Source organism: Paramormyrops kingsleyae, chromosome 25 (genome assembly GCF_048594095.1).
Source record: "Paramormyrops kingsleyae isolate MSU_618 chromosome 25, PKINGS_0.4, whole genome shotgun sequence".
Taxonomy (NCBI): domain Eukaryota; kingdom Metazoa; phylum Chordata; class Actinopteri; order Osteoglossiformes; family Mormyridae; genus Paramormyrops; species Paramormyrops kingsleyae.
In genome coordinates this window covers 3,523,144-3,549,504 of record NC_132821.1, presented here as the reverse complement: position 1 = coordinate 3,549,504, position 26,361 = coordinate 3,523,144, and the positions used below count along the sequence as shown (strand labels likewise).

Genomic DNA, 26,361 nt, shown 5'->3' with positions numbered 1-26,361 from the left:
AAACCACTTGCAGGAAGAGACTCGAAGCCGCCCCAACTGGTGCACAAAGAGTTATAGCTTAATAAAGTAGTTGTAGTAGTCAATATATAATATGTTACACAAATGATCGCATCATGTTAATCATACTTATGTTAATCATACTAATCATATGTTAACCATGTATTTTCAGCGATTCAGGGACAATATGTCAATGTGTTAATCATTAATCAATGGAACACCCAAACATTAACAGTGATTCAATGTCATATAATTAATATCTATATACATATCTCAAGTAGAGTCTAGAAGCCGAGGCTGTCTCCAGTAAGTTGCGTACAATGGGTGAACTTTACCTTGCTATCAAGGTGAACCAATGGAGCGGGAGAATTGTGTTTGTTATACGTTTCAGCTTAGTTTGTTGATGTTTCATGACCAATCAGGACTTAGAAGTCCTGGGAGTTATGGTTTATCTACTGGTTGCTCTGTGTGCCGGGGGTGACTTGGTACCAAGGGCCAGAGTGTGATGGGAGCACTTTGCTGAACTTGCTGGAATAAAAGAGATTTTCTTTACTCACCAAACTAAGACGTCCAGACTTTTATTCTAAGTGCTTGATTTATAATATTTCTACCACAGTAAAGGGTAGAATGGTCTCTCCGGGTCGGAGATGGGGTCCTCCACCAAGTGGAAGAGTTTAAGTATCTCAGGGTCTTGTTTATGGTTCGAATTACGGGGGGTACTGTACCCCCCAATCAAAACCTGGACCCCCCCCCCCCCCAACAGACAAAAACTTAACATTTTTCTTTTGTTGTAAAAAAAAAAAAAGATAATCTCACCTGGTAGGAAAAGTTTATGTAAAACTATTTCAGACACCCCTAATGTGGACCGTACTATTTTACCCACCTCGGTGCCAGAAGCAGCCAATCGGTTGCATCATTCATTCTCATTGAGTGACCTGTTCATTGTTTTTGTCTGTCATGGTACTGTTTGTCGTGTGTTGGTAAATGTAAGTAGCCAACAGAAGTCTATCCTGTTGAAAATGTGTTTTTACAACCTTCATTTATTCGTTTAAGTGTTTCATCTACTAATGCAAGCTGACATCTTTATAAGTTGAATTACTTACCATTGTCCTTCTGAGGCCGGTGTTCTGTCGAGTTGAGCTACTTTGTCGAGGTAAGCTACCGTAGTGCTAATCGATAGCCCTAACCATTGCTTACCTCGACAAAGTAGCTCAACTCGACAGAACACCGGTACAGTCAACTTTAGTTACGTTAACTAGCAAGATGAGCTAAGTTCTCTATTTAAACCAGGCCTATTTGTTGAGGTAAAATCGATCATGGTCATTTTCCAAGGAGATGAATTCCCTATGTTTTCATTCTCATTTTATCACGAATAAATTGTCCCTTTCTGAAATTAATTCACCACTTAGCCTGTGTGGTTTGTTATTAGGCTAATGGTAACGCATAACAAGGTCTAACGTTATGCTCTGAAAAAACATTACTATACTGTAAGTGAAACCTATAGGGCCAACGTAAAAGAAACTAGCTAGCAAATAATAAGCCCTATTATTTGAATTTTAACAGTGGTATTTTAATAGTGGTATTGATTCTGTATTCCAAAATTTCATATTTATAGACATTTTTAGAAGCTTCATCTGATAGCCCAGATACTGTTTTGTTAAATATAGATTACATTTTATTCACAGACACACTATGAGGACAAGGAAAGATGGAGACATCAGACACGTTTTTTGGTGGTAAAAGAAGAGTAAGTAGCTACAGAACATTACACTAAAAGTATAGGCGCAGTTTTGCAAACTTAATGTGTATGAATTAAGGAAAATGGTGGTCAGCAGAAGGCAGGAGAGGCACAGGAGCAGGAAGATGGCAGGATGAGGACAGCGTGCAGGACAGTGAGCAGGCAGCAGGAAGATGGCAGGATCAGGACAGTGAGCAGGCAGCAGGAAGATGGCAGGATCAGGACAGTGTGCAGGCAGCAGGGAGATGGCAGGATCAGGACAGTGTGCAGGCAGCAGGGAGATGGCAGGATGAGGACAGCATGCAGGACAGTGAGCAGGCAGCAGGGAGATGGCAGGATCAGGACAGTGAGCAGGCAGCAGGAAGATGGCAGGATGAGCACAGCGCGTAGGACTAAGAGGTGAGTTAGAAATTAGGCTGTACTTTAAGATCTACTGTATCATCAAGACATATTAGCCTGATAGGCAAATATGTATTTCTGAAGGCTGTTGGAGCTGGGGGACTGAGAGGGCAGGAATAACACCAGGCTGCTGGACCAGACCAGGCTGTTTGTAAATGTATAGGCTTATTACTTTTACTAGTATACGTCTCCTAGGATAATTCCTGGGAGTTATCAAATCCAAGTTCTTTTGGACAGGGATAAGGACAATGAGATCTTCTGTATTGATTCTCATTGTGTCGCATGTCCAGACCATGACCGTGTGTTGCATACATGTTAGTAACACAGATCCTGGTGGCGGCTATTCGTATTGACGCGGTAGCAGACCATAATGGTCATAGAAGTGTTATGAAGGCAGTAAGCCCCAATTATGGAGGGGTAATTCGCACTCTGGGTAAGTTCAATTGTTATATTTTTCATTTGACATTGTGATTTGCTTATAAATTCTGCCCATAGTCTCCTGCGTGTTACGCGCATTTTAAAATGTAGACTGTATAAATCAGGATTGAGAATAATTGATTTTTCTATAGGCATGCCATTCTGACAGAGAAGAACCATCTGAATCCAGAAGATTGCTGGGCCGTGCTGAGGGCTGCCAAGCACGACTTCTTGGCGATCGTCGGTAAGGTTTATCCAGAAGAAACACCCCTGGAGCTGAAAGAGTGCTGCCTCCTGCTCTACTACCTGGAGGCCATTGTCATCCTGAAGCATCTCCAGCAAGCAGGCGTGGTGGAGCACATGACTGTAAGTACTGTACTCTTCTTTGTCTGTCACTGTCACTTTTGCCATTACCCTTATTAACCAGTGTGACGTCTTTGTTTTCTGCAGGTCCAGGAGTGGATGAAGAGGACCAGAGAGGAGTCGGGCTACACGGTCATTGGGGTAAAGGAGCACAGATCGTCCACACGACGAGTGGCTGCGTTTGCCCTATCCTCTGAGGAGGAGAAGGTAAGTTGTTCAAATTGGTCCAGATTTATTTCATATTTCCTGCCCGAGCCAAACAGCACCTTTTCAAAATTAAATCCTTGTTCATGTTTTTCCTCTGTCGACAGTGGTTTCAGACCTACTTCAGTCACGTGCGTCCGCAGCTCCTGGCCTCCAATTGGAGCAAAAGAACCACCAATCAGCCGGGGCGAGATGAGAGGTTCTTTGTCTCCACCTCAGGGAGGCCGATATACAATGCATCAAACGACCTCCACCGGCTGCACCAAAGGTAAGCTAACCATCGTGATGCATTTCCCCCACAATATGTTCTGAATACACGTTATCAGGCATCATGTGAGAAGTATTAATAAAGGCCATGTTAATTTTGCACTTTAGATACCAGCTGGACCCAGTGACCAGCCAGACGAGTGTTTGGGACAGCCAGCAAGAACATGACAGACTCTGAAAAGACTTTGGTGGCTGATTATCTCAGTCATTCTGCTGCGACGGCTCAAGATGTGGTGGCAGCCAGTAAGCTGCTGAGCAAGCTGGCAGGTGACTTAAGGTAAGCATGATTTATGTTTGCTGTCGGACTTTCAACACACACAATCAAAGCCCTCATAACTGAACACTAATCTTAAACTGTTTGTATTTCAGTGCCTCCTCTGCAGAAGAGGGAACCATCCGTGCTACCCGTGGCGCTGTGCGGAGTGCTGCCCCCGGATCAAATCAAGGGGCCGACGTCCAGGCAGCATATGACCGGCTTCTGCAGACTCATCCGGTGACCCTGGATAGAGACGTGCCAGACAGGACCGTTCGTTCACAGACGTCAGGCCAGTTCCAGAGGCAGCTTTACGAGCGCTGGCTGAAGGCCCAGATGAAACTGCGCGTGAAGCATGTCCTCTGTTGAGTATTGTTATTGACACTAATTAATGACCTTTTTACTGAGAAACTATCCTATGTACACGATTCACATGGTCTTCTTGACTAACCAACCAATTTCATTTGCTTTTGACAGCACACTTTGGCAGACGGGAACCCACAGAGTCGAGGGTCAACGCTTGGATAAAAAAGCAGGGTTGGAAGAGCAACGTCCCCAGCGCTGCCAGGATCCTAAAAGACTGGAAGCCCACCGGATCTGTCAAGACGGCGATGGACTCGAGGCGCATCCAGAAGCTCATCACCACACAAAAGTGGAAGGGACTGGTGGTGGTGGACATTGTGGGGAAGGGCAAGGGCGTCTGCACGACCCGGCATTTCCAGGCTGGTGAGGTGGTCTGTGACTATCATGGGCGGGTAGTCACAGCCACAGAGGGCTGGCAGATCCACCAGGCTACAACTGAGGAGCAGACTGGGTATATGTTTTTCTTCAAGAACAGTAAAAATAATCACATGTGCATTGATGCACACGCACCTCAATGTGAGTGCCACCCCAAGAAGCAAACTTTTGGACGGCTAATTAATCATTCCAGGAAGAAAGCCAACATTCGGCCCAGGCTCTACACCGTGGAGATGGATGGGAAAGAGCAGGACGTCATCCTTTTCTTAGCTCAGAGGAAAATTGATCTTGGTGAAGAACTTCGTTTTGATTTTGGTGTAGAGCGAAAGTCATTCAGAGGAGAGGGTTTAGACCTATGCTGGGTGTGAAAAGCTGCATGGGGCTCTGTACATGTGTGGGTTCATGTACAAGAAGTTCTCCACTGACCTCAACATATAGTTAGATAATGTATGAATTTGTGTGACATAATGTAATAATATGATCTACCACATTAAACTAGAGATTGTGAAGCCAAGTGAGTCCAGCTCTAATAGGGTACGTTAAATGTACGTTTAGGGCAACTCAGTAACTCCAATTAACTTCAGTTTGTCTTGTGGGGGGAAACCGGAGTACCTGGAGGAAACTCCATGACAACATGGGGAGGACATGCAAACTCCACACGCATGTAACCCAGGCGGAGACTCAAACCGGGTCCCAGAGGTATGAGGCAACAGTGCTAACTGCTGCACCACCATGCCACCCCATGACATACTTAATAGTTATTTAATTAATGCAACAAGTTTGAAAAGCATTCAGAATTGCAAGAATATTTTTATTTTAGTTACAACTAGTAAGTAAACAGTCTAACATCATACAAAAAAGAAATAAAAAATATCTAACAGGAAAAAGTGATGTATGATTTGATTAATTAATACAGTATTAATTAGCTATTAAAGAAGATCTACTAACAACATTTATCTCTGCATGAAACATAAAATATAAAGCACCACTGAGTAGCAAAGTGTCCGTATAGAATAAAACATGCTGGTGTGTGACGGTTTTGTTTTTTGACATTGGTATTACTAGTCAATAATTCTTTTCAGTGGTGTTGGATGAAGTGATGCTGTATAATAAAAGTCTAAATAAATGACTCTGACTGTGACTCACTGAGGAACAGATTTGGATCTGCATAATGCTTCGATTCCTTTGTAAGCAGGACATGGATTCTCAGATCACAGATGGTGTGTCACTTGCGAACAGATTCGTCTACCAAACGCCTCCTTATCTGCCCTCAGTGCCCTCACAGCTGTCCATCTGAGTTCCCAGTAAAAACCAGAGTTGCCATCAAGCTGCGTGTTGCGACTCCTCTATATAATATCCACGGTGCCCTGAGAGATAAAGCACCTCCTTCTAGAAATACTGGCAACACCAACACAACCCTCCACAACCTTCAGGATCTTATCGCGAAAGATCTCCCACATAACGTGAGCTTCAGCAGCCACACCAAAGTCTGTAATTTCCTCAGACAAGCTGCATGCAAACTCATTAGAAGCAGCCTAATCTCAGAGTCTGGCCAGTTCCAGCCTCATTCTCCTAGTACGTGGTAGCCTACTGGACCTAAGCTGAACCCTCTCAGTAGCAACAGGTTTGTCCTCAGAATTCATCAACTGGCTACTTCTGTAGACCCTGCAGTTCTGTAGGAACCTCTAGTGTCTGCCCACAAGGATGTGATCAATCTCCTTCACTGCACCACCAGTATAGGGGTACCCAGTCTGACGATACAGCTGAGGGTGCTGGAACCAAGATCCAGAGACCGGCAAACCCTGACGTTTTGCAAAGTCAAACAACATCCTTTCTTGTTGTTCCACATATAAATAATGTGACATTTGGTGGCAAAGCATCATGCTACAGGGCCCCTATATTATGGAATGGTTTACCGGCCTATGTTTGGGATACTGAATCAGGCTCAGTCTTCACATCTGAACTGGATACCTATTACTTCAACTTAGCCTATCCACAACTTAACATATTACACACTGAAACTATGGCTGCTGGTACTGCCATACATGCCATTTTTATCCACTATGCTTGTCAACACCTCGGCACCACTCCAGTCCCAATCTGCATGACCCTGTTGGCTCTCCAGCAGTTTTGACTTTCAGTTTAGGCCTTGCTTGATTTTAAAATAGTATTTCATGTAGTTTCCATGTAACAGGACGATCATGGTACTGATTTAAACAGAAATTTTCATTACATTTATTCACAACACAGTGCAATTATTTCCATGCTGTAATTTCTATAATAGAAAAAAAACATAGATTCAGAAACAAATAATTCAAATTACTACTATGTGTAAATGCATGTGCTTTTAGCTTTTTGCACATCATGGAATTTACTATTGACACTAAACATTTAGAAAAGTGGTAAAACACACTCTCATAAATATTTTTAAAGGTTTTTATTATGAAATAACTTCTTGGGTCTGTTTCTCTTTTTCTCCATTACCTACGTTCCTCCTTGGATTGCCACCTTATCATGGGGGAGGGGTCTGCGTGCCTCAGTGACCCTGGGGGCTATGTTGTCGGGGGCAATAGCCCCTGGTAGGGTCTCCCAAGGCAAAAAGGACCCAGGGGAGGGGCCAGACAAAGAGCAATCCAAAAAAACCCTTATGACAAAGAATTCTATCAAGGTCTCGTTTCCCTTGCCCAGACTAGGGTCACCGGGGCCCCACCCTGGAGCCCGGCATGGGGGAGGGGCCCGTTTGCCAGCGCCTGGTAGCCGGGCGTGGGAGGAGTTTGGTGAGGTCACACCGGCGGGGATGAGGATTAGCACCTCTAAGTCCGAGACCACGTCACGCCACGTCGAAAGGAGCCAGTTGAGGTGGTTTGGACATCTGGTGCGGATGCCTCCTGGGCGGCTACCCGGAGAGGTTTTCCGTGCATGTCCTACAGGCCCCGGGGCAGACCCAGGACATGCTGGAGGAATTATATCTCTCGGTTGGCCTGGGAACGCCTTAGAGGGAGAGGGAGGTCTGGGTATCTCTCCTGAAGCTGCTACCCCCGTGACCCAAACTCCGGATAAGCGGAAGTTAATGGATGGATGGATGGACCTACGTTAGAAAGAAAAGCTTAGAAGACAAAAATAAAAACAGAATACACAGTAACTGAATTAGACACTAGAATACACTACCTGGCCACATGGCAAAGATGGAGTTGCAGATGTACAGGAGGGCGGTAGAATATCACTCTGGTCATTTATACTTCTGGGCTTAGGAGGATTTTAACAGCTCCAGAAGTGACCCAACAGCTCCAAAGTAGCCCTGTAAAAAAATAAAAACCATTATACACATTATAAACAGTATACATTCATTATGTGGTGCTCCAAGCAAATAACTGCTTAATGAGGAAAAAAAACATGAACAACGAAATGAAAAACTGTGCATCAACAAAATGGCTGATTCTTTAGCAGCATATACAAAAAGTTCATAAGCTAGCGGCCATTAACATTCATTAGCTATTACCAAAGGTGGAAATTTCAGATCCAGAAAGTATAAATCCAGACCATGATTTTGTTTCAACCAACCAGCTGAGTACTCTGTGACATTGACTCTTCATACACAATTGGTTGGTTGAAACAAAATCCAGGTCTGAATTTTTACTTTCTGGACCTGAAATTTCCACCTCTGGCTACTACAAAACATTAAGGGAGGCTTGAGGTTAAAATGACTCATACCTCATGCTGAAGAAACAGTGCTTTCAATCGTCCAGCAGACCAGTACTCCATAGAGTAGGCCAGCAGCTTCATGGACAGCATGTTACCCCTCAGGAAGTTGCCCACGAACACCACTCTCTCGATGTTCTTCAGAGAATAAAGAAAGCAGCTAGCAAGCAGTTTTAAACAAATTCCCCCTTTTAAAACAAAAATATACTTCTTGCCCCAGTGGTCACTGAACAGCATGAAGGAAAGGCTTTTACTACTACTGGAATTTGGGTTTTACATCATGGGAGACATTACAGAGAAACTGCATTATGAGACTTGCTAGACACAAAAACACAGTAAGAAATTTTTAATATCTTAACAAAACAGAGAGCAGGGCTGTTTAGTAGGGATAAGCCAGAAGTCTTTGTTCTGGAGGTATGGTTTTGCTCTACATAGTGGGAAATTTCTTTAGTAATGCGGTTCATCCCACTCTGTATCACGTATGTGAATCATATGTGAACAGAGTACACAGGCACGGTGTGTGTAATAGGGTGCGGTGAAAAAATCTAAATTTCCAATAGCAATTTCCAATAGTGCGGAAAAGTTGTCACTGGACCTCATTATGAAACGTGCAAAATTTTTTAGAAATTTTGAAGGTTAATATTTTCAGGTGATAATCACTACAAAATACCAACGTTCAGGTAACGCAGATTTTTACTGGGTATCAGCCATACACATACATAACGTCGCTCTGCGGCTCTACGTGCATTACGATTAATCACCTGTCATGCACAGATCCATGTTACGTATCATCCATATCATAACGCAATGTAAAATTGTTCCTCAGTGCCACCAAAATGAAAAGTATTAAGCATGACAGTCAAAATGGTTAGATACACTATATTACCAAAAATATTGGGACACCCAAATTCAATGATTTGGAGTGGCGTCCCAATATTTTTGGTAAGACCCAGATGGATAAAGCGGTATAAATTATTGATAGATGGATGGTATAGATAATGGATAGTGTATATTGCCAGTATGTCAGTGTAAGCATGCTCCACATTTCTGAATGAATCGTTCCCCACTTATTCATTGTCACTGACTGATTGTTAGGTTCTTGTATTAAATTGTAACAATTTACATTGCGTTATATGGATGATACATAGCGTGGATCTGCGCATTGATGTGACAGGTGAAAACTTCGATCGCGTTGCAGAGCCTGAAAGGATTAACCTATTTCAAAGATATTTCGCACGTTTAATAACGAGGTCCAGTGACAACTTTTCCGCACTATAGGAAATTGCTATTGGAAATTTAGATTTTTTCACCCCACCCTAGTGTGTAAGCTGTGACAAAGGCTTACCTCATTCAAGGCACACATCCTGCTGATGGAGCCGATGTTATTCGTGACGGTAACTAATGCTGCCCTGGCCAGGTCTTCTTTGGACACTGAATCGCGCTGCTCTTTATAAATCATGTTTCCAAAACTGAAACAAAGAGTACACAGCAATAAATAAACCCTATTTTTTTCTTCTCTGTCATGTCTTGGTTAATCCTGCAGCATCAGGTACAATGCAGGTTATTGCTAATACCTCTAGGTTTAAATATGACTGAGGGTTACTGAACGACAGCTGCTTTTCAGATTACTCAGCACCCAGCACCTCCAGGCATCCTTCCTTGCTCTTGTGACTTCTTACAGTATTACATTGCTTGAGCACAATTTTAAGCCTTGTATCAGGGCCGGGGTTGCAGGTCATTCTAGGCTGACTTACACTATATTATATGACCACATCCTACCTGGAGGCCACAATCCAGCCTGGGAGACCAAACCTCTCATAGTCGCCCCCATATATGTCCCGCACAAGTTTATCTACTTGTGTGCTCTCCCCACGTGAGGCCATCTCCAGTGCTTCCTCAAACGTGGAGCAACCCGTCAGCAGACAGCACAGCCCATGGAAAGTCCCTCCACCGAGACTGAAAGCCAGACATTAATCAAACTGTTATATCAATGTTAGCTTTAGAAGATATAAAAATTATCATCAGAGCCTAGCTCACCTTGTTCCAGAGACACGTTTGAAATTATCTCTGGAATGGACTGCGAGAATGCTGACCCCAGACCCGATGTTGACAAGAAGGAATGGGTAAGGGTTCTCCAGTGGGTAAGGTTTGAGGAAGCACTGCTCTGGATGAGTTGGATTTTCCAAGTAGAAACACTCGGAGGGTCCACTGGAGTTCATGTACAGGGCCCCACGGATGACACAATCCAACTCATCCAGTTTCACGAGCTGTAGACCAGCAATCTGAAGGGGTTACAGGGAAAACAAAACTGATAATAGGATTTGTGATTTCCTCTGGAAATTTCCCCTTTTCAAAGACAAAGTGAATCGCATTACATTGTAAAAATCTGAGTCAGAAACATCAGCTGAACTCACCGTTTGGAAATCAGCCTCAAACTTGTAGGCCCCACCACCCGTGGCACAGAGTGTTTTATGGAGCCTGGAGAACTGCTTGTCACGGGTCATTCGCAGAAAGGCAGGGAGGTCTTGGGTGGGGAAACGAATGAAATGCAGGTTCCCCATTCGGCCACACAGCTCCAGACCCTTCATTTCCAGGTGGACATCCCGGATGCCGGTAGAGCCATAAGCCACATTAGAGGTCAAACAGGAGCGGATGTTTCTAAGGTTTTCCGTTTCTTCCTGTTCCTCCTCTGTTGTGATGTCCTTTGGTTCGAAGTAGACTAGTTTCGCAAGGGTCCCACCAATGTCCATTCCGAACCAGGGAAAGGCTTTAGCAAGAAAAAAAGGGAAGTAATTACTTTCCTGTTTGATATTCATAAATCTGAAGATCAACAATTACTACCAGAATAACTAAAGACGATCAAAGAATTTATCCATCCATCCATTGGATAGCTTACTTATCTACTTATTGGTCCGGACCAGCATCTCTTACATTACATAAAAATGGGAAACCTGGGAAATAACATGAGAAAGGCCTTTGGATGGGAGTGGTGGGGACACTTACGTGGCTTGTTCAACCTTGGCGGCTCCGCTGTGTGTCCGGCAGGGCTGGGCGATGTGCAGGGTTTGGTCGGCTCCTCTGGTTCCCTGGGCACTGCCATTGTTAAGTGTAAGTGATATGTTACTAAACATATATTTAATCAAAACAAATTATTATTGTTTTAAGTGTTGATCTGTGGACATATTATTTATTACTCTTTCAAGGGTATAGGGCATACGTGTGTAAAAATGTGTTTTTTTTTAATCTACTGCGAAATGTACTGTATATACAGTAGTACCTCAGTTCTCGAAATCACTAAAATTCGAATTTCTTGAAAGTCGAACAAACCAGTTTGACCTAGAACTTGATCTGAATATCAGAAGTCGAACCGTGAACGTGAATATAAATTGTACATGCCAGGAAATGAGTCATACTACAATGCAATTCTTACTTGAATGCCTTCTTCACAGACTGGACGATTAACCAAATAAAGCAGCGCAACATTACAGTAACAAACAATAAATAAACCACTAACTTACGTGTATTATTAGAGCATTTATGTCATTTATTTAAACTTTATTTTACCAGGTAAATTAACTGAAAACCAGTTCACACAGCTTTACGTGATATTCGGGAGAAATAGCAGATTACGCATTGGAACTGCCTGAGATACAAACGTCATGCGTGTAACTAAACTCTTCAGCCAATAAGGGCAAAGGTGTGTCGTCACGGAGGCGGTTCCAGTTTGTGCAGCCGGGTGAGAGGTCGCAATGCATCTAACCGTAATGCATTGCGTCAGGATCAGAATGCGTTGCTTAAGCCAGCGCTGTAAGCCAGTCGAACGCACCCAATGACCGGACTGGGGAAACAAACTGAAAAGCGAACTTAACACAGAGGACTAATGACAACAATCAGAAACAGCTGATCACATGGGGATCCCACACGAGGTTAACGAGGGGGCGTGGCACACGGAAGGTACGTGCGGACGATCGGGGCATTTCCATTATTTCTTATGGGAAAAATTCGATCAGAACTCGAACTTTTTAGGATTCGATCCGGAGTCCTGAACGGATTAAGTTCGAGAACCGAGGTACCACTGTATATTACACATATAGACTATAAGTATCAAGGTACCTTCCTGTAGCTCCACCCTTTTACTGAGTCGCCGTACAAGGTACGCTGTACCGGCTGCCGCAAGCACCACTCCGGTTGCGCAGAGCAAATGGCGCGGCTGGAAATAGCGAAATAAACTGGCCATCGCTATCACTTGCTGCTTCCTCCAGGAACTACTAAAAGGAAATGAGAATCGTCTGCCCGGGTTCTAGAACATATGTTATGTTAACAACCTCACTGCAACGTAGACGGGGAAAATACGTCATCGGGGGCGGAGCTTATGGAAGGCCGTCATGGCCGAAGCGTCCTTTCGTCTAGAAGCAGATCGTTTCACGCCTGCAGACTGGCAATGTTAGGCAATGCACGCGAATGCGAACATAAAAAGACGGCAATAATTCACACGTTAATATTTCAGCCCGTCGACCTTACATCTTTACCTCCACAGACAACCATATAAAGCTCCGCGTACTGGCGGCATTTTGCAACGGGTCTTGATGTCAACAAAGTGATCCTTCAGGATAAAAGCACAATCTTCCGTGGTAGTTTAGAAGTTCTTTCATACCTTCCCACAATGAAGATAATTGACTGAGAACTGTGTGTTCACCTGGGCAGACTGCAGTTTGATGTGCTTAGTGAAGCTGCACTTATATCGTACCCTATATAACGTGCGTCGGGAGTGGATCTTTTATTTTATAGTGACCTATTCCACATTAATTTCCCTAAACTGACTGACAACCACCAATACATTGTACAGTGTATCCACCCATGATTTCCTTATATTGCTTACCCAGTGTTTAAGAATAAAGTGCAAATATACTCGTGCACAATATTTGTTCTTTGGCGCCTTAGCATTCAACATTTTCTGAGCGATCATAAAGTTAACATGGACTTGGTTACAAAACAAATATTAATCCCTTTTCAGAATTCGAGCATAGGTTAACATACTGTGGTTTAAACGTGTTACACTCAAAGTTGCCATGATAGTTCCAGGTCGTAACTATTAAATTATCGTCGTAAAAGTTACCGTGCATTTAGCGTAATTACAGGATACGTCCACCATTTTCATCTGGTTTAGATTTCAGTAATAAAAACCAATACATAAAGACATAACCTTACTTCTGGAACCATGACCTCTAAAGCAAATGAGCTTTGACCTGTCCAGTTTATATATATATATATATATATATATATACACATACACACACACACACACACAGTGGTACCTCAGACCTCGAATTTAATCCCTTCAGTACCCCGGATCGAATCCTAAAAAGTTCGAATTGTGATCGAATTTTCCCCATTAGAAATAATGGAAAACCAATTAATTGATAAGATAAATGCCTTTTGTAAGGCAGTGACTTCCAGAATATTCAGTTTGTTTTCCTCTTTTTGGATGGTTGAAGACACAGTTTGTCAAAGGAAATATAATGGCTATAAAATAAAAGCCATCACTGCATACCTCAGGTGAAATATCTTTTACCAGACATGATGCGTGATATATTCAAAGATGACACAGCTGTCCAAGTTGAAGTACCTCAGGTGACATTCTTGTTTCCTTAACATCTATCTCAGCCAACTGTTAAAAAGCTACAACTTAGTAGGTTTTTGCAATATTACCAAAATACAACAAAAAAAAAACTGTTTAAACATACCGTGCATACCAACACCCCACAATTGAAGTCATCTGTGTGCTTCCACATCTGAGGACAGGAAAATGTCCAGCCATCTAAGGAGTTGTGCTAGCGAAAAATGTGTCTAAAAAACACAAATCACAACTTACTCATGATTTCTGACCATACACATTATCATATGAAATATATATCTCTGTAAACACACAAGATATTACACCTGAGCATTTCCATCACTTCATCATCTATTGTGTTGTGTTGCTCATTTGTTACTTCACCTGTGTCCCATTAGTGGTTCGGCTCTTTGATCCCAGAACCAGTGCAAAAGATGCAATGCTGAAACAAAGCCTCCAAATCCTACACTGAAATTGATTTTTCAAGATTCAAGATTCAAAGAACTTTATTAATCCCAAAGGGAAGTGCAATCTCCATCTCCGCTTTTCAGAGGGGAGAAACTGCTTTTTGGAGTACCACTGCAAGTAAATACTGAGCACTGTTTCTTCGGTTTTCATTTAGTTTTATCTTTGGATAATATGTACATTCTATTTCCTAATCAATCATCAATCATTTCTCAAACTTTGAAGGTTTCCCTAAGAAATCCACCTCGGGAAGCAGTGGGAGGTAGCCCTTAGGCGTGAAGGTTTTAGCGCCAATGATGCATCCAGGCTCTGCCATGAGCACTTTAGACAGGAGGATTTTGACAGGACAGGTCAGACTGTGAGAATCAGAGATGGAGCTCTTCCCTCTGTGTTCAGGTTTCCAACTCATCTCCAAAGGGTAGGTGTGTAGTTAGGCTATAAGGATTAGATAGTCAGTGAAAAGTAATTTTTTTTTAACCCTCAATGGGTCCTTGTCAGAAAGTTACGTTCCAGGTCCTTGGGGTTCAAGTTGCACCCCTATCCATTGGCATATATAATTCAATGGTACCAAGCTCAAATTCAATTAACTAAAGTTAAGATACATTTATTAGTTAACTGAATGATGCTTGCACAGCTTACGCAGTGAGATAGTGCAGTTAAAGGGGTTGCGGCAGTGGGGGGGGGCAGCAGAGGGGACTGGTCATATAATGCACATTCCGACTGTATCCTCTTGCAGAATGTGTCGAAGAGCTTCAGCTGTGGAATACCTAGCCATGGTGTTATATCTTTTCTAACAGTTGAAATGTAAACAAAACAAAATGGCTGACTTTTTTTAATATCCGAAAATGTTCTAGAATATAATAACATAAAAAATTATAGTAGCAATTATCACTAATTAACTGAATTTGTCGATCATATCAATGTCATAAATTAACCCTAAAAAGGGTTATGTAATAGCAACTGGACTTTGTTTTTCATAGAAGACGTTTTGCACTCCATCCAGAGTGCTTTCTCAATTCTGACTGACTGGCATAGCAGGTTGATGAACCCTGTGGAATCCTCAAGTTGTTAGCACAAGATGGTCACCTGTGGGTTTTTGTTGTTCCTCCTGGCTTTCATGTGTTTCACTGATACCACCTGAGGCCGAGCGTGAACGACTTTGGAAGCGTCTTGGCAAAGTTGAAAGAACTGCATTGTAGGTGGACCGGGAGGACAACTGCTTCAAATGAACGACCGTCGTTGAACAGAGGAGGTGGCCTAAGACGTCTATCACCTACCTACAATGCAGTTCTTTCAACTTTGCCCAGACTCTTCCACAGTCGTTCACGCTCAGCCTCAGGTGGTATCAGTGAAACACATGAAAGCCAGGGGGAACAACAACAACCCACAGGTGACCATCTAGTGCTAACGACTTGAGGATTCTACAGGGTTCATCAACCTGCTATGCCAACCAGTCAGTCAGAATTGAGAAAGCACTCTGGATGGAGTGCAACACTTCTTCTATGAAAAACAAAGTCCAGTTGCTATTGCATAACCCTTTTTTAGGATAACCATGACCTGGATAACTGAGAATCTCCACAGACATCTGTCATAAATTAAGTTTTTTTTGGGGTGCATTTTGCACCCCCGAAGAAAGTATGCCAGCGATAATTGACGTCAACACTTTTTCTATCATTTTCTGCATGACCGTATGTAAAACTGGTGCACTTACAATGTCCTAGAGGATAACTGCTGTAATTTTAATAACAACATGGTAGTAGCCATAGAAATGGGCATGGGGTGCAGAACGCACCCCAAGGAACCATTGAGGGTTAAAGGAATCAGTCATGTATTCCATAGCATTAGGCTGTGACATATCTAACTCTGTTAATGTTTTTAAGCATTTTATTTTCTTTCAAATTAGCCCATGGCAACCAGGACCACACTGACTTCAGTGAGGGCACAGGAGAACCTGTCAGTAGACTGTTCTTTGCCTGTCCAAGAGACTGAAGCTCTGCCTGATCCTAGTGTTGTGAGTACTAAGGTCCTTTTCAAACCTCTTTTGACACAAAACCCTACCCCCTGTCATGTTTTTCAGATAAACTAATGCATACACATGCATACACATTGAAACATGCTGCTGCTAAATCAGATACACGCACGCATGCAGTGCTCACAGTGGAATTGTGGGGTGACGTGATTACAAATACAGACCAGCAGACAGCACGTTATACTAACTATGAATTGACTGATGTGATATAAACTTGACTCCTTGTGTCTACTAGGACCATTCCTACGCGCTGCCTACATCTCTTGAAAATCTAAGGGCTAGACTCAATGAAATCTTATCTAGGGTGGAGAGCATGAAAAGAGAAACGCTAAGGATCGAGAACGGAGAGCAAAGAACAGAGTATGTGGTCTTCTGCAAAATTTGAGGGAGAAGAACCTCATTAATGAAGGGCTGAAAGAGAGGCTGGATTTATACTCAGGTAGAATAGAAATAAAATACAAATATGGAGAAAGTGGTATGTACTTAAGGGTAAAATTCCAAAAGCCATCCTAATTATTATTTCAAAGGGAGTTTCTAATTTGTGTGTGCTAACTGAATTTTAGCTCTTCCAGTGCATCTCCTGTCCAAACAGAGCCATGAGTATACAAAAGATCAGAAAGAGATTGCCCTCAGTCTCCACCTACATGGTCCCAAAGCCTACAATTATCTCAGAGAGTCTCTCCATCTTAATTTCCCACATCCACATACATTGCAAAAGTATTCATCCATTTGATGTATTCTTTCTAAGCTTTTATTTTTATCCCTTAATCATGACGTGTAAAAGGTGGTGTAGTTAATCAATACCATAAATAAATAATGATGCATAATAAATTTTAAGTGAATCCTCATCATGTGATCAAATTGTTGCTTTTGGTTATCGCCCACAGTGATTATTAATTGGTCGAAAAAATCCTGAATTGGGCATTTGGATTAAACTGGATTTTTTCATTATACCAAGTTCTTTTACGGTAGATGCCAACCCTGGACTCAACATGATGAAGATCCGGCTAAATATATACGCGTGAGTCTTCTATTGGATGCCATGACCATCAAAAAACATGTCCAATATGATCCACATACCTAGGAAATGTCTGGCTTTGTGGATATGGGGGATGGAGTGAATGAAACGGATGTGGCCACACAGGCTCTTGTTTTTATGGTGGTTGGCCTATAAGGCCATTGGAAGGCTCCAACTGCATACTACCTGATCAACTCCCTGTTGCCAGAGACACAGAAGGTGCTACTTGTTCATGCATTGGAGGAACTGCATGAGTATGGGATGACAGTGGCGTCTGTTACAATGGATGGACATGCCTCCAATGTCAGCATGTGTAACCAGCTTGGATGCTGGCTGAAGGTCAACCCTGGTGAACCGTTAAAAACTTTTTTTGCACATCCAGTGACTGGTGCAAAGGTGTTTGTGACGATGGATCCTTGCCACATCTTGAACTTGGCACAAAATATGTTGCAGCCCAATAAGCAGCACCACTAGCCAGATCAACTGGACATACATAGTTAATCTGAATGATGTCCAAGCAAAAGAAGGGCTGCATGCTGCCAACACAATCACAGACAAGCATGTGAATTTTGATTCACAGAAAATGAAGGTGTCCGTGGCTGCACAAACACTGAGTCGCTCTGTGACAGTAGCTCAGCGCACATTGAGGGACCTCGGCTAATCACAGTTTCAACACTGTGAAGCAACAGCCGAATTCATTAAGGTAATGTTACATGCAAAGTTTAATAACCATGAAGCAAATAGTGAAAAACATTGATGCTATATTTTAGTAATTAGCTAATGATACATGGAAACATGTTATTTATGCTAATGATTCCTCCTGTTATAATACATATATTTGCTTTTAGATGATTGACAGGCTCTTTGACATCATGAACAGTTGCAATCCCCATGCCAAAGGTTTCAAAACTCCACTGAGCTGTTTGAATTGGGCAGAGAGTAGAGTTTTTGTTGTGAGGCAGGAACTACTTGATGAGTTTGGTGATTAAAGATGGCACACCCCTTCATTGATCAAAGAGGTTTTAGGAAATAGTGAAGCTTTTCTTTTCATGAGGAGTTCATAAGTTCATGACATCAAGTTCATATGATGTTATTTCAAGGCTGGGAGAAATGGATTTTTTTTTTTTGACCAAAACATTCAAAGAATATTGTAGAGATGGCTATTGATGCTTTCATTTATGTTCATACAGTACCAGTCAAAAGTTTAGGCGTGCAACTCGTGTTTATTTAAAAAAAATATATATTTTTTTTAATTTAACTTTAACTATAACGAAGTATGTTTCAAAACAGCCAACAAGTCCTCAACACATATAGGAACTCTTTTAGGACTACTGGAAGGAATTCCTTTTCTTTAACTTTGTGTACACTTATTTTGTTTACTTCATAACCCCATCTGTGTTATGTTGTAGTTTTAGTCATAAAAAGAGCTCCATAAAGTATAATTGTCTAAACTTTTGACTCGTATTACATTACTAATCCTACTCTGTTTTCTTTTCCTGCATGCTGCATCATTAGTTCATATGATGCTCTGTTCTCTGCTTCTAATGTTGTTGCAGTCTGCTGTTTTTTTGTTTTGTTTTGTTTGTTTTTCCAGTTCTTGGAGGTGTCATACTGGCAGTGTGGCATCATCACACCTACAGTATGCCATATGTATGGCGGTGTTCATATTTTCAACCTTGGCCATATCTGTTTTATTTTTTCTAGTTGTCTTATATCACGCTCTCTTGAAGTATCTTGGTTTACAGTAATAATATTGACAAAACATTTTGTTTTGAAGGTACCTATCTGTTGTGGGGTTCATCATCAACATTGACACCCTGATGATGATTCCAGAACTGCTTCAGTGTCAGCGATACATCTGCACCTATCGTTTCAGTCAAGACCACTTAGAGCTCCTATTTAATTCAATCAGGGCATCGGGTAGGTATTTTAGAATTTAGGTTTATTTATTTAACCACACATACATACACACAAAATGGTGTATGTATATCTGTCTGTTTCCATAAAGGTTTCCATAAGACTATTTGTTTGCCATGGTACCTAGTTGTGGCCAGTCACAGCTATCCTGTGTTACCATGGTAATTGCATCGTCTTTATAATATCCTCAGACTGACAGCTGTGATCAACTTTGTGGGGACAAACAGACATGCATGTAAATCTATCACTTTGTACAATTTATGAAGCCAAATTGTTACTAGCAGTGCAGTTTTTTTTCTTTCTCAAGAAATTCATCTGAAAAAGAGTAAAGATCTGTAAAAGTGGTGCGTGTGTGTTTTCGGGGGCTGGAATTACAACCCTTCAGCTAGTCGGTTCCGGGCCATTTTCCGTTGTCTCATGGTTCGATGTGGTGCCTCTCCAAGCACATCTGGAAACGTGGCAGCACAGGATGAGACTGTCTCCCTGTCTGCTGTTGAGATGTTTTCTACACCAGTAGCAGCAGCAGCAGCAGAAGATCTCCTTTTGCAAACATCCTTGCAAATGTGTGTGACCATATGTCTTAAAATGGATGAGAGAGGGATATAGGGCTCTCGAAGGAACAAACAGGCACGCTTAGGTTCACTCAAATACACTTTAATAAGTAATACAAAATGATCTCGCATTAACACCAATACTGAGCTATCATACTGAAGGCAATGCAAAACAACTCGTACTACAACGGATATCAAATAATATATATCTTATAGCTAATAGTACTAGGTGCAAAGGTATGAATATATATAGAAAAGAAGCAATTACACATACAAGAAGCAAGGAAACATAAAAAGTTACGAAATATTATCACAAGCGCCGATAATTTACTCGCAACAATCAAGGGAAAGCATAAGCAGTTGCAAAGCTATTTACACTCGGACGTGCCATCATCACCCACCTTCATGGACTGGGGAGCCCTTTCAGTCCTGGCAGGATACCAACACGTGAGTTCCAAGAAAGTGCCGGGCGATGCGCGCTCTATCCCACGGCTGAACTCCGGTCAGTACTGGGATCTCCCCCTTCCTTTATACTAAATTTAGAGTTGCATGTGGGCAGGGGGTAAGCTGGCCAGGCTCACCCCTTCCCCCCAGGCAATATAGTGTGCTCCAATTGCCCCTTTTGTCCGAGTGATGCTGCTTGCGATAACATACTACAATAGGCGTCCTTGCGCAATGCCTCCCTGTTCCCCCCTAAAGGCAATACAGTGTGCTGTATACCGACCCCCCACCCTATCTCCCGAAACCAAGATAAGCATCCTGCATGCCGATCTAATGGCCCAGATGAGCATCCTGGCTTCTCTTTATGAGCCCAAGTTATTTATGGCAAAATTAGGTTTTACAGGGGATCGGTAAATAACATGTTCGTGCAGTTTAGTAACATTCGGGGTGAATCATGGACGATTGATCTGAATTTCAGGACGATCAGTCAACACGCGATCGGAATTAATCCACAATTACAACTTTCCAGAATATTATAGTAAAGTTAATTCCATGTCACGTGGGTGACGTAATCGTCCGCGAATTCATCCTAATACATTCGGTCCCTCAGCCATGATTCACCAATGTATAACCCGTGCAGAAATGTGATCATATAACCTGCGGGTATAGATACATAAACAGATGGTTCCACACAGCCAATAGTATAACGTATTCGTAGTGCATACATATATCCTCTATCTCGTATATCATACGTTTTGTTAGTATAGGTATCTAGTCATTCTCTCCAATATGCCCCTCCAGCTATTACAGGCAGCACATGGAACCTACATAAAGTTTGGGGAGTAGTTACACTATACATTTCCCATTGGCCAGTACACAAAGTCTCGTTACACTGAGTTATTTCAGGCTTCAGATATAATTACATACTTGAATCAATATTCCAGAATATCTCCCATTAGAATTAAATGTGATTAACACTTGATGAACATTATTTAGTTGAATTTTGGTGTTTCACATAGTCATGGTGCATTCAGTCCGATTCCTCCAATGAGTTAGGTCACACTCCTACACCCACTTGAGGGGCACTCCGGCAGACGCAAGGATGGGAATGTTCTTTCCCATTGTGGCATCCTCTACAGACGTACATCTTGTTCCGGTTCACAGGAGTCAGTTCAACAACGAAGCATGATTGGTTTGCTGGTCAGGTGAAGATGTCTTGCTGCCGCTCCGTCGCGCTGTCTTTCCATCCGATCCTGAAAGTAGAAGTCTGCTCCCACTCAGTCCCTGGGACTGCAGCATAGCCGAAGGTCGTCAGCAGCGTCGGCCACGCCCATCACCAGAACCATTGCGTCATCCTTCACACATAAGGAAAGAACTCACATGCACATTAGTTTTCTCCTAGATAACATTCATTAGCTGGGACATGTCGCCACCTTCGGGGCTTGGCTCCGTAACAGCCACAGTGTTGTTTCGTCCCACAGCTATCACTTCTGCAGGTTTCGGTGGGTTGTCTTGTTGTTGTACCCACATACCTGTGTTTTTATTCTTTTTACTTGTTTTCGGATTCGCTCCTATAATTCCTTACCCCAAACCTCCTTGGTCCTAATTCTCTAATTCTGATTTTTCCACGCAGGCATCCGAACAGCCATACCATTCACTACTGACCAGGAATTAGTATAAACATAGCAATCACTCATCCCTTCCTGCTTCCAAAACCATTACTCACAAATCAGCCCATTGGCTGCTTTTACCTTCACCTGTCATTTCCAACATCTGCTGCGTACATAGATTACATGCCGCAGCTTTCCACTTTCGCTTACCATCGACATACTTAGCCGCCCCATCCGTACAACACACATGCTGTTTCTATTCTTCACCCCCCACGATATAGGGGACTCCACCAACACCGTCAATATCACAATCTCTTCCCCTTTCTCTACAACATCCGCCACTTACTCATAGCCCTTGTCATTTACATACTATTTCCATTTTAAAACCCATGCTTCTTACACTCCACCAATCTGGTGCTGCTTCAATCTCACTACTTTGTTTGCGAGAGGTATGGGGAAAGGTTGCATCTTCACCTTCCCCACCAATACCGGTCGCGCTGTCACCGTACCTCGAAATTTTAAATTGTCCATCCCACTCCTGGGTCCCAGGTGTAATCACCATCATGGTTAGACTTATCCCACTCTTCTAGATCTCCCAATTCTCTCAATTTGAACGCCACATCTCCTATTCTTTCCCCTACCATAGTCAACAACACTGACATCACTGCTGCTTTGTAGGGAGTGGGTGCTGTTTTAATGAGAGCATTCCGGGTTAGTATTGTTAAAGATAAATTGTCCAGTGCATCAACATGCCCGGTATACACACCCGCCCTCATAGTCAACTGTCGCATTCTAGCGATCGCTTCTGACAATGTTTGCCACTGGCCCGGTTGTTCCGGCCAGCTGCTTTCATCGGGGTATCGCTGGTTCACCCCGTTGCCCATAAGGGCTAGGAGAGTAGTGTCACTGCCTCTCCCATCTATTGGTGGCTGCCTGTGCTCCCGACATTGAGACCGCACTACAGCGTCGGTGCTTAAATCACAAAAATGGTGACAATCCATATGATCTATGGATATTTGTGCCGCACCCTGATCATACAGCCTGACCAACCATTTATCTAATGGTTCTCCTGGTCGCTGCTTCATCCGCTCCCGTATGTCACTAATTTCCTTCTGTGTGAAATCCTCCACAAGTAGCTCAGACTGCCGTGGTCTCCGGCCAGAAGGATCTTGCACTTCCCTTCTCCGTGAAATAGGGAGTGCAGAAGTTGTTAACGGAGGGGGATCAATAAGAGATCCCTGATCAGGATCCGCAACTTTATCTGGGTTGTAAATATCAATATCCTCATTATCTGAGTCCCAGATATTGCCATCCCATCGCTCGGGATCCCAATTAGCTGCTGTTGCAGTAGCAACAAATGCTCTAATTTTTCGCGGACATGGTGTCCGTTTTTTCCTAGCATTGGCTTTTGCTACTTGCATCGCAGCCCGCTCTGCAACCCCCGTTACTTGTTGCAGGCGTTGATGTAAAATATCCACCTGACCCTGTGCCAGGGTCATCCGACCTAATGCCTCAGTTAACTCTCTCATTTGTCCCTCTTTTTCTCTTTCAGTCTGGTCTGCGCGCTCATACTGCATTCTGTATGCAGCCAACACGATCCATAGGCGTCTCTGTAGAGCAGCACGGGATCCTTTACAACCGGAACCTTTCTAAGGCACGACAATACCTGCTCAGGCTCGGCTTTTCTCAACGCAGCAGTCCAGGAATCAACAGGCCCTCCACCCTTCCTTATCTCCTGGGCTAACGCAGCAAACTGCGTCTCATCCCACTCAGGGAGCACTTCAGGCTCGGGCGCTGCTATCTTTCTCCTAAACATGTTTGTTCCTTAGTCCTATATCTTTTTCCCCTCAGATCCTGCCGACTACGCCAAAATGTCTTAAAATTGGATGAGAGAGGGATATAGGGCTCTCGAAGGAACAAACAGGCACGCTTAGGTTCACTCAAATACACTTTAATAAGTAATACAAAATGATCTCGCATTAACACCAATACTGAGCTATCAAATTGAAGGCAATGCAAAACAACTCGTACTACAACGGATATCAAATAATATATATCTTATAGCTAATAGTATTAGGTGCAAAGGTATGAATATATATAGAAAAGAAGCAATTACACATACAAGAAGCAAGGAAACATAAAAAGTTACGAAATATTATCACAAGCGGCGATAATTTACTCGCAACAATCAAGGGAAAGCATAAGCAGTTGCAAAGCTATTTACACTCGGACGTGCTATCATCACCCACCTTCACACATGGACTGGGGAGCCCTTTCAGTCCTGGCAGGAGACCAACACGTGAGTTCCGAGAAAGTGCCGGGCGATGCGCGCTCTATCCCACGGCTGAACTCCGATCAGTACTGGGATCTCCCCCTTCCTTTATACTAAATTTAGAGTTGCATGTGGGCAGGGGGTAAGCTGGCCAGGCACACCCCTTCCCCCCAGGCAATATAGTGTGCTCCAATTGCCCCTTTTGTCCGAGTGATGCTGCTTGCGATAACATACTACAATAGGCGTCCTTGCGCAATGCCTCCCTGTTCCCCCCTAAAGGCAATACAGTGTGCTGTATACCGACCCCCCACCCTATCTCCCGAAACCAAGATAAGCATCCTGCATGCCGATCTATTGGCCCAGATGAGCATCCTGGCTTCTCTTTATGAGCCCAAGTTATTTATGGCAAAATTAGGTTTTACAGGGGATCGGTAAATAACACGTTCGTGCAGTTTAGTAACATTCGGGGTGAATCATGGACGATTGATCTGAATTTCAGGACGATCAGTCAACACGCGATCGGAATTAATCCACAATTACAACTTTCCAGAATATTATAGTAAAGTTAATTCCATGTCACGTGGGTGACGTAATCGTCCGCGAATTCATCCTAATACACCATAGCTACTTACCAACCCGCTTAGGTGGCATCGTGGAAAATGCCCTTGTTTACATCTCAGGGTTTGTCGTTTGACAGATCTTGAGAAAGCTGTCCTGTGATGTGTGCCATGCTAGTTTGGTAACAGATGCTGTACCGGCATCATATGATCAAAGCTACCACTTGCTCACATTAAAAAACAATGGAGGTTTGATGACTCCTTCTGAGGGTATAGTCAAGGTGGTCAAAGTAGCTGAGCGTGTTATCCGACAGTCGACATTAGGGCAAGCTGTCAGTGTATTTTTGATCAATCAGTTTGTTCAGGCTGAGGTTGGTTCAGATGATGTGTTTTTTCTCAAGGAGGACATTCAGGAAACACAGTTTGAAATTGACAACCATCATTTTATGCTCATGTCTTTAGTTGTGTCTGTCTTCCACAAACTAAGGCTGCACCATATTCCAGTGGAAGTCTTACTATTTTGACTTTCAGACAATGGTCAAGTTTTTGTCTGAATAATTGCCATTATTTGTGTATAAACGGATATAAGTAATTGTAGTTAAACGATTCATTCATCTGTTGTATGTAAATGATGCTGTTTTAAATGTTTTTTCATCAGAATACCCGGTTTCCACGTACACCTGTATTAGTTTAAATGGCACTTCTGCCACTCGCAATATGACGGACGCACTGACGTATCGTGTAGACTGGGCTGTGGCTGCCCAGCAGTGTATAGACAGGCTCCAGTTCCATATTAATTAAACTACGACAGCATCATTTTTACTGCTGTTGTATTTAAGGTTGCAAAATTCTGGAAATTTTCCTGTTAATTCCCATATATTCCCATGGAAAGTTTCCAATTTGTAGTATTTCCAAAATTCCCCAGCTTATCTTCCCATGGAATGGAAATATTCTGCAAAGTTTCTGGAAATTTTCCATCCCTTTGCAACCCTAGTTGTATTATCAGTGTTTTTGTTTAGGAAAAATAGGGACTGCTTGGGCTGAATCTTGGTATACTTTTTTATTCACACATATGTCCATAAATACGTTTCTATCGCAGGTCTTTGTTTAGCCGCAAATGTGAAACGCTCGCGCTTACCTTGTATTGGTTCCGCTCTGTGGAATGGATGCATAGACTGGGTGCTTTCTGTTGAGATGTTGAATCACAGACGTTGTGCTATTGTGGTAAGCTAATTCTTTTTTACAATGGACATTATTTTCGCTTTTCTTCTGTTTGAAGTGGTCCCAAACTTTAGAATTTTTTTGTCTTTTTCTCTGAATTTCCGTCTTCCACCAACGCGCCAACGAATCAAACCTGCTACACGTAACACAGCGTAAGCACACTGTGCGACAGTAATAATCCTCCGAGTGAAACACGCTGATCACTAAGCGGTACATAGTCGTGCGGATTACACGAAGCATCGAAGCAACTGCTCTGGAAATGGAGGGGAGAAACTACGAAGGAGAATCGTCCAGAAGGTGGCGGTAGTGCAACACTGACGGATGTAAGCCGCCGTTAAACTCCAAAGAAGAAGAAGCATCGAAGCACAGAATTTGCATCGAGGATTTTTTGTAATCGAATTATTCGAATTACTCGATGAATTATTGCAGCCCTAAGGCAGAGGAATCTTTTTAAATGATAATACGGGAGATTTACAGGAAAATACTAATACGGGAGGACGGCGGGAAAGAGGGGTAAAATACGGTAGTTTCCCGGCCAAAACGGGAGACTTGAGAGCTATGACGGTGACATGAACTTATACGTGTCACTGA

At 42.8% G+C, this 26,361-nt stretch overlaps 2 protein-coding genes and 1 long non-coding RNA gene across 8 annotated transcripts in view; 2 read left to right on the top strand and 1 right to left on the bottom strand.

The window, feature by feature from the left end:
- The first annotated feature begins 1,243 nt into the window (after positions 1–1,243).
- Positions 1,244–3,871, top strand: LOC140582829 (uncharacterized). Its single transcript, XM_072707234.1, has 6 exons — positions 1,244–2,134; positions 2,704–2,917; positions 3,002–3,121; positions 3,226–3,386; positions 3,494–3,662; positions 3,755–3,871. Exons 1-5 carry the CDS (start codon positions 1,869–1,871, stop codon positions 3,561–3,563), a joined length of 831 nt encoding a protein of 276 aa, XP_072563335.1. The 5' UTR covers positions 1,244–1,868; the 3' UTR covers positions 3,564–3,662; positions 3,755–3,871.
- Positions 3,872–6,798: 2,927 nt separating this feature from the next.
- On the bottom strand, positions 6,799–13,122 carry LOC140582826 (pantothenate kinase 3-like). 5 transcript variants are annotated; one of them, XR_011985602.1, is made up of 9 exons: positions 12,189–13,122; positions 11,079–11,168; positions 10,490–10,842; positions 10,113–10,357; positions 9,855–10,031; positions 9,421–9,544; positions 8,088–8,213; positions 7,545–7,674; positions 6,799–7,464 (listed from the first exon to the last, which is right to left on the bottom strand). XR_011985602.1 is itself a non-coding variant. In XM_072707230.1 (8 exons), exons 1-8 carry the CDS (start codon positions 12,310–12,312, stop codon positions 7,624–7,626), a joined length of 1,290 nt encoding a protein of 429 aa, XP_072563331.1. In that variant the 5' UTR covers positions 12,313–13,122; the 3' UTR covers positions 6,799–7,623. The 5 variants fall into 5 exon arrangements, 1 of the variants encoding a protein (XP_072563331.1); XR_011985604.1 differs by lacking the exon at positions 12,189–13,122 and adding an exon at positions 11,594–11,739; XR_011985603.1 differs by lacking the exon at positions 12,189–13,122 and adding an exon at positions 11,506–11,640.
- Positions 11,401–26,361, top strand: part of LOC140582834 (uncharacterized) — a 137,630-nt gene continuing 122,669 nt past the window's right edge. For both annotated transcript variants that reach the window (XR_011985623.1, XR_011985622.1), the window contains exons 1-2: positions 11,401–12,029; positions 16,058–16,165. This is a non-coding gene — a long non-coding RNA (uncharacterized lncRNA). The remainder of the gene's footprint in view (positions 12,030–16,057; positions 16,166–26,361) is intronic.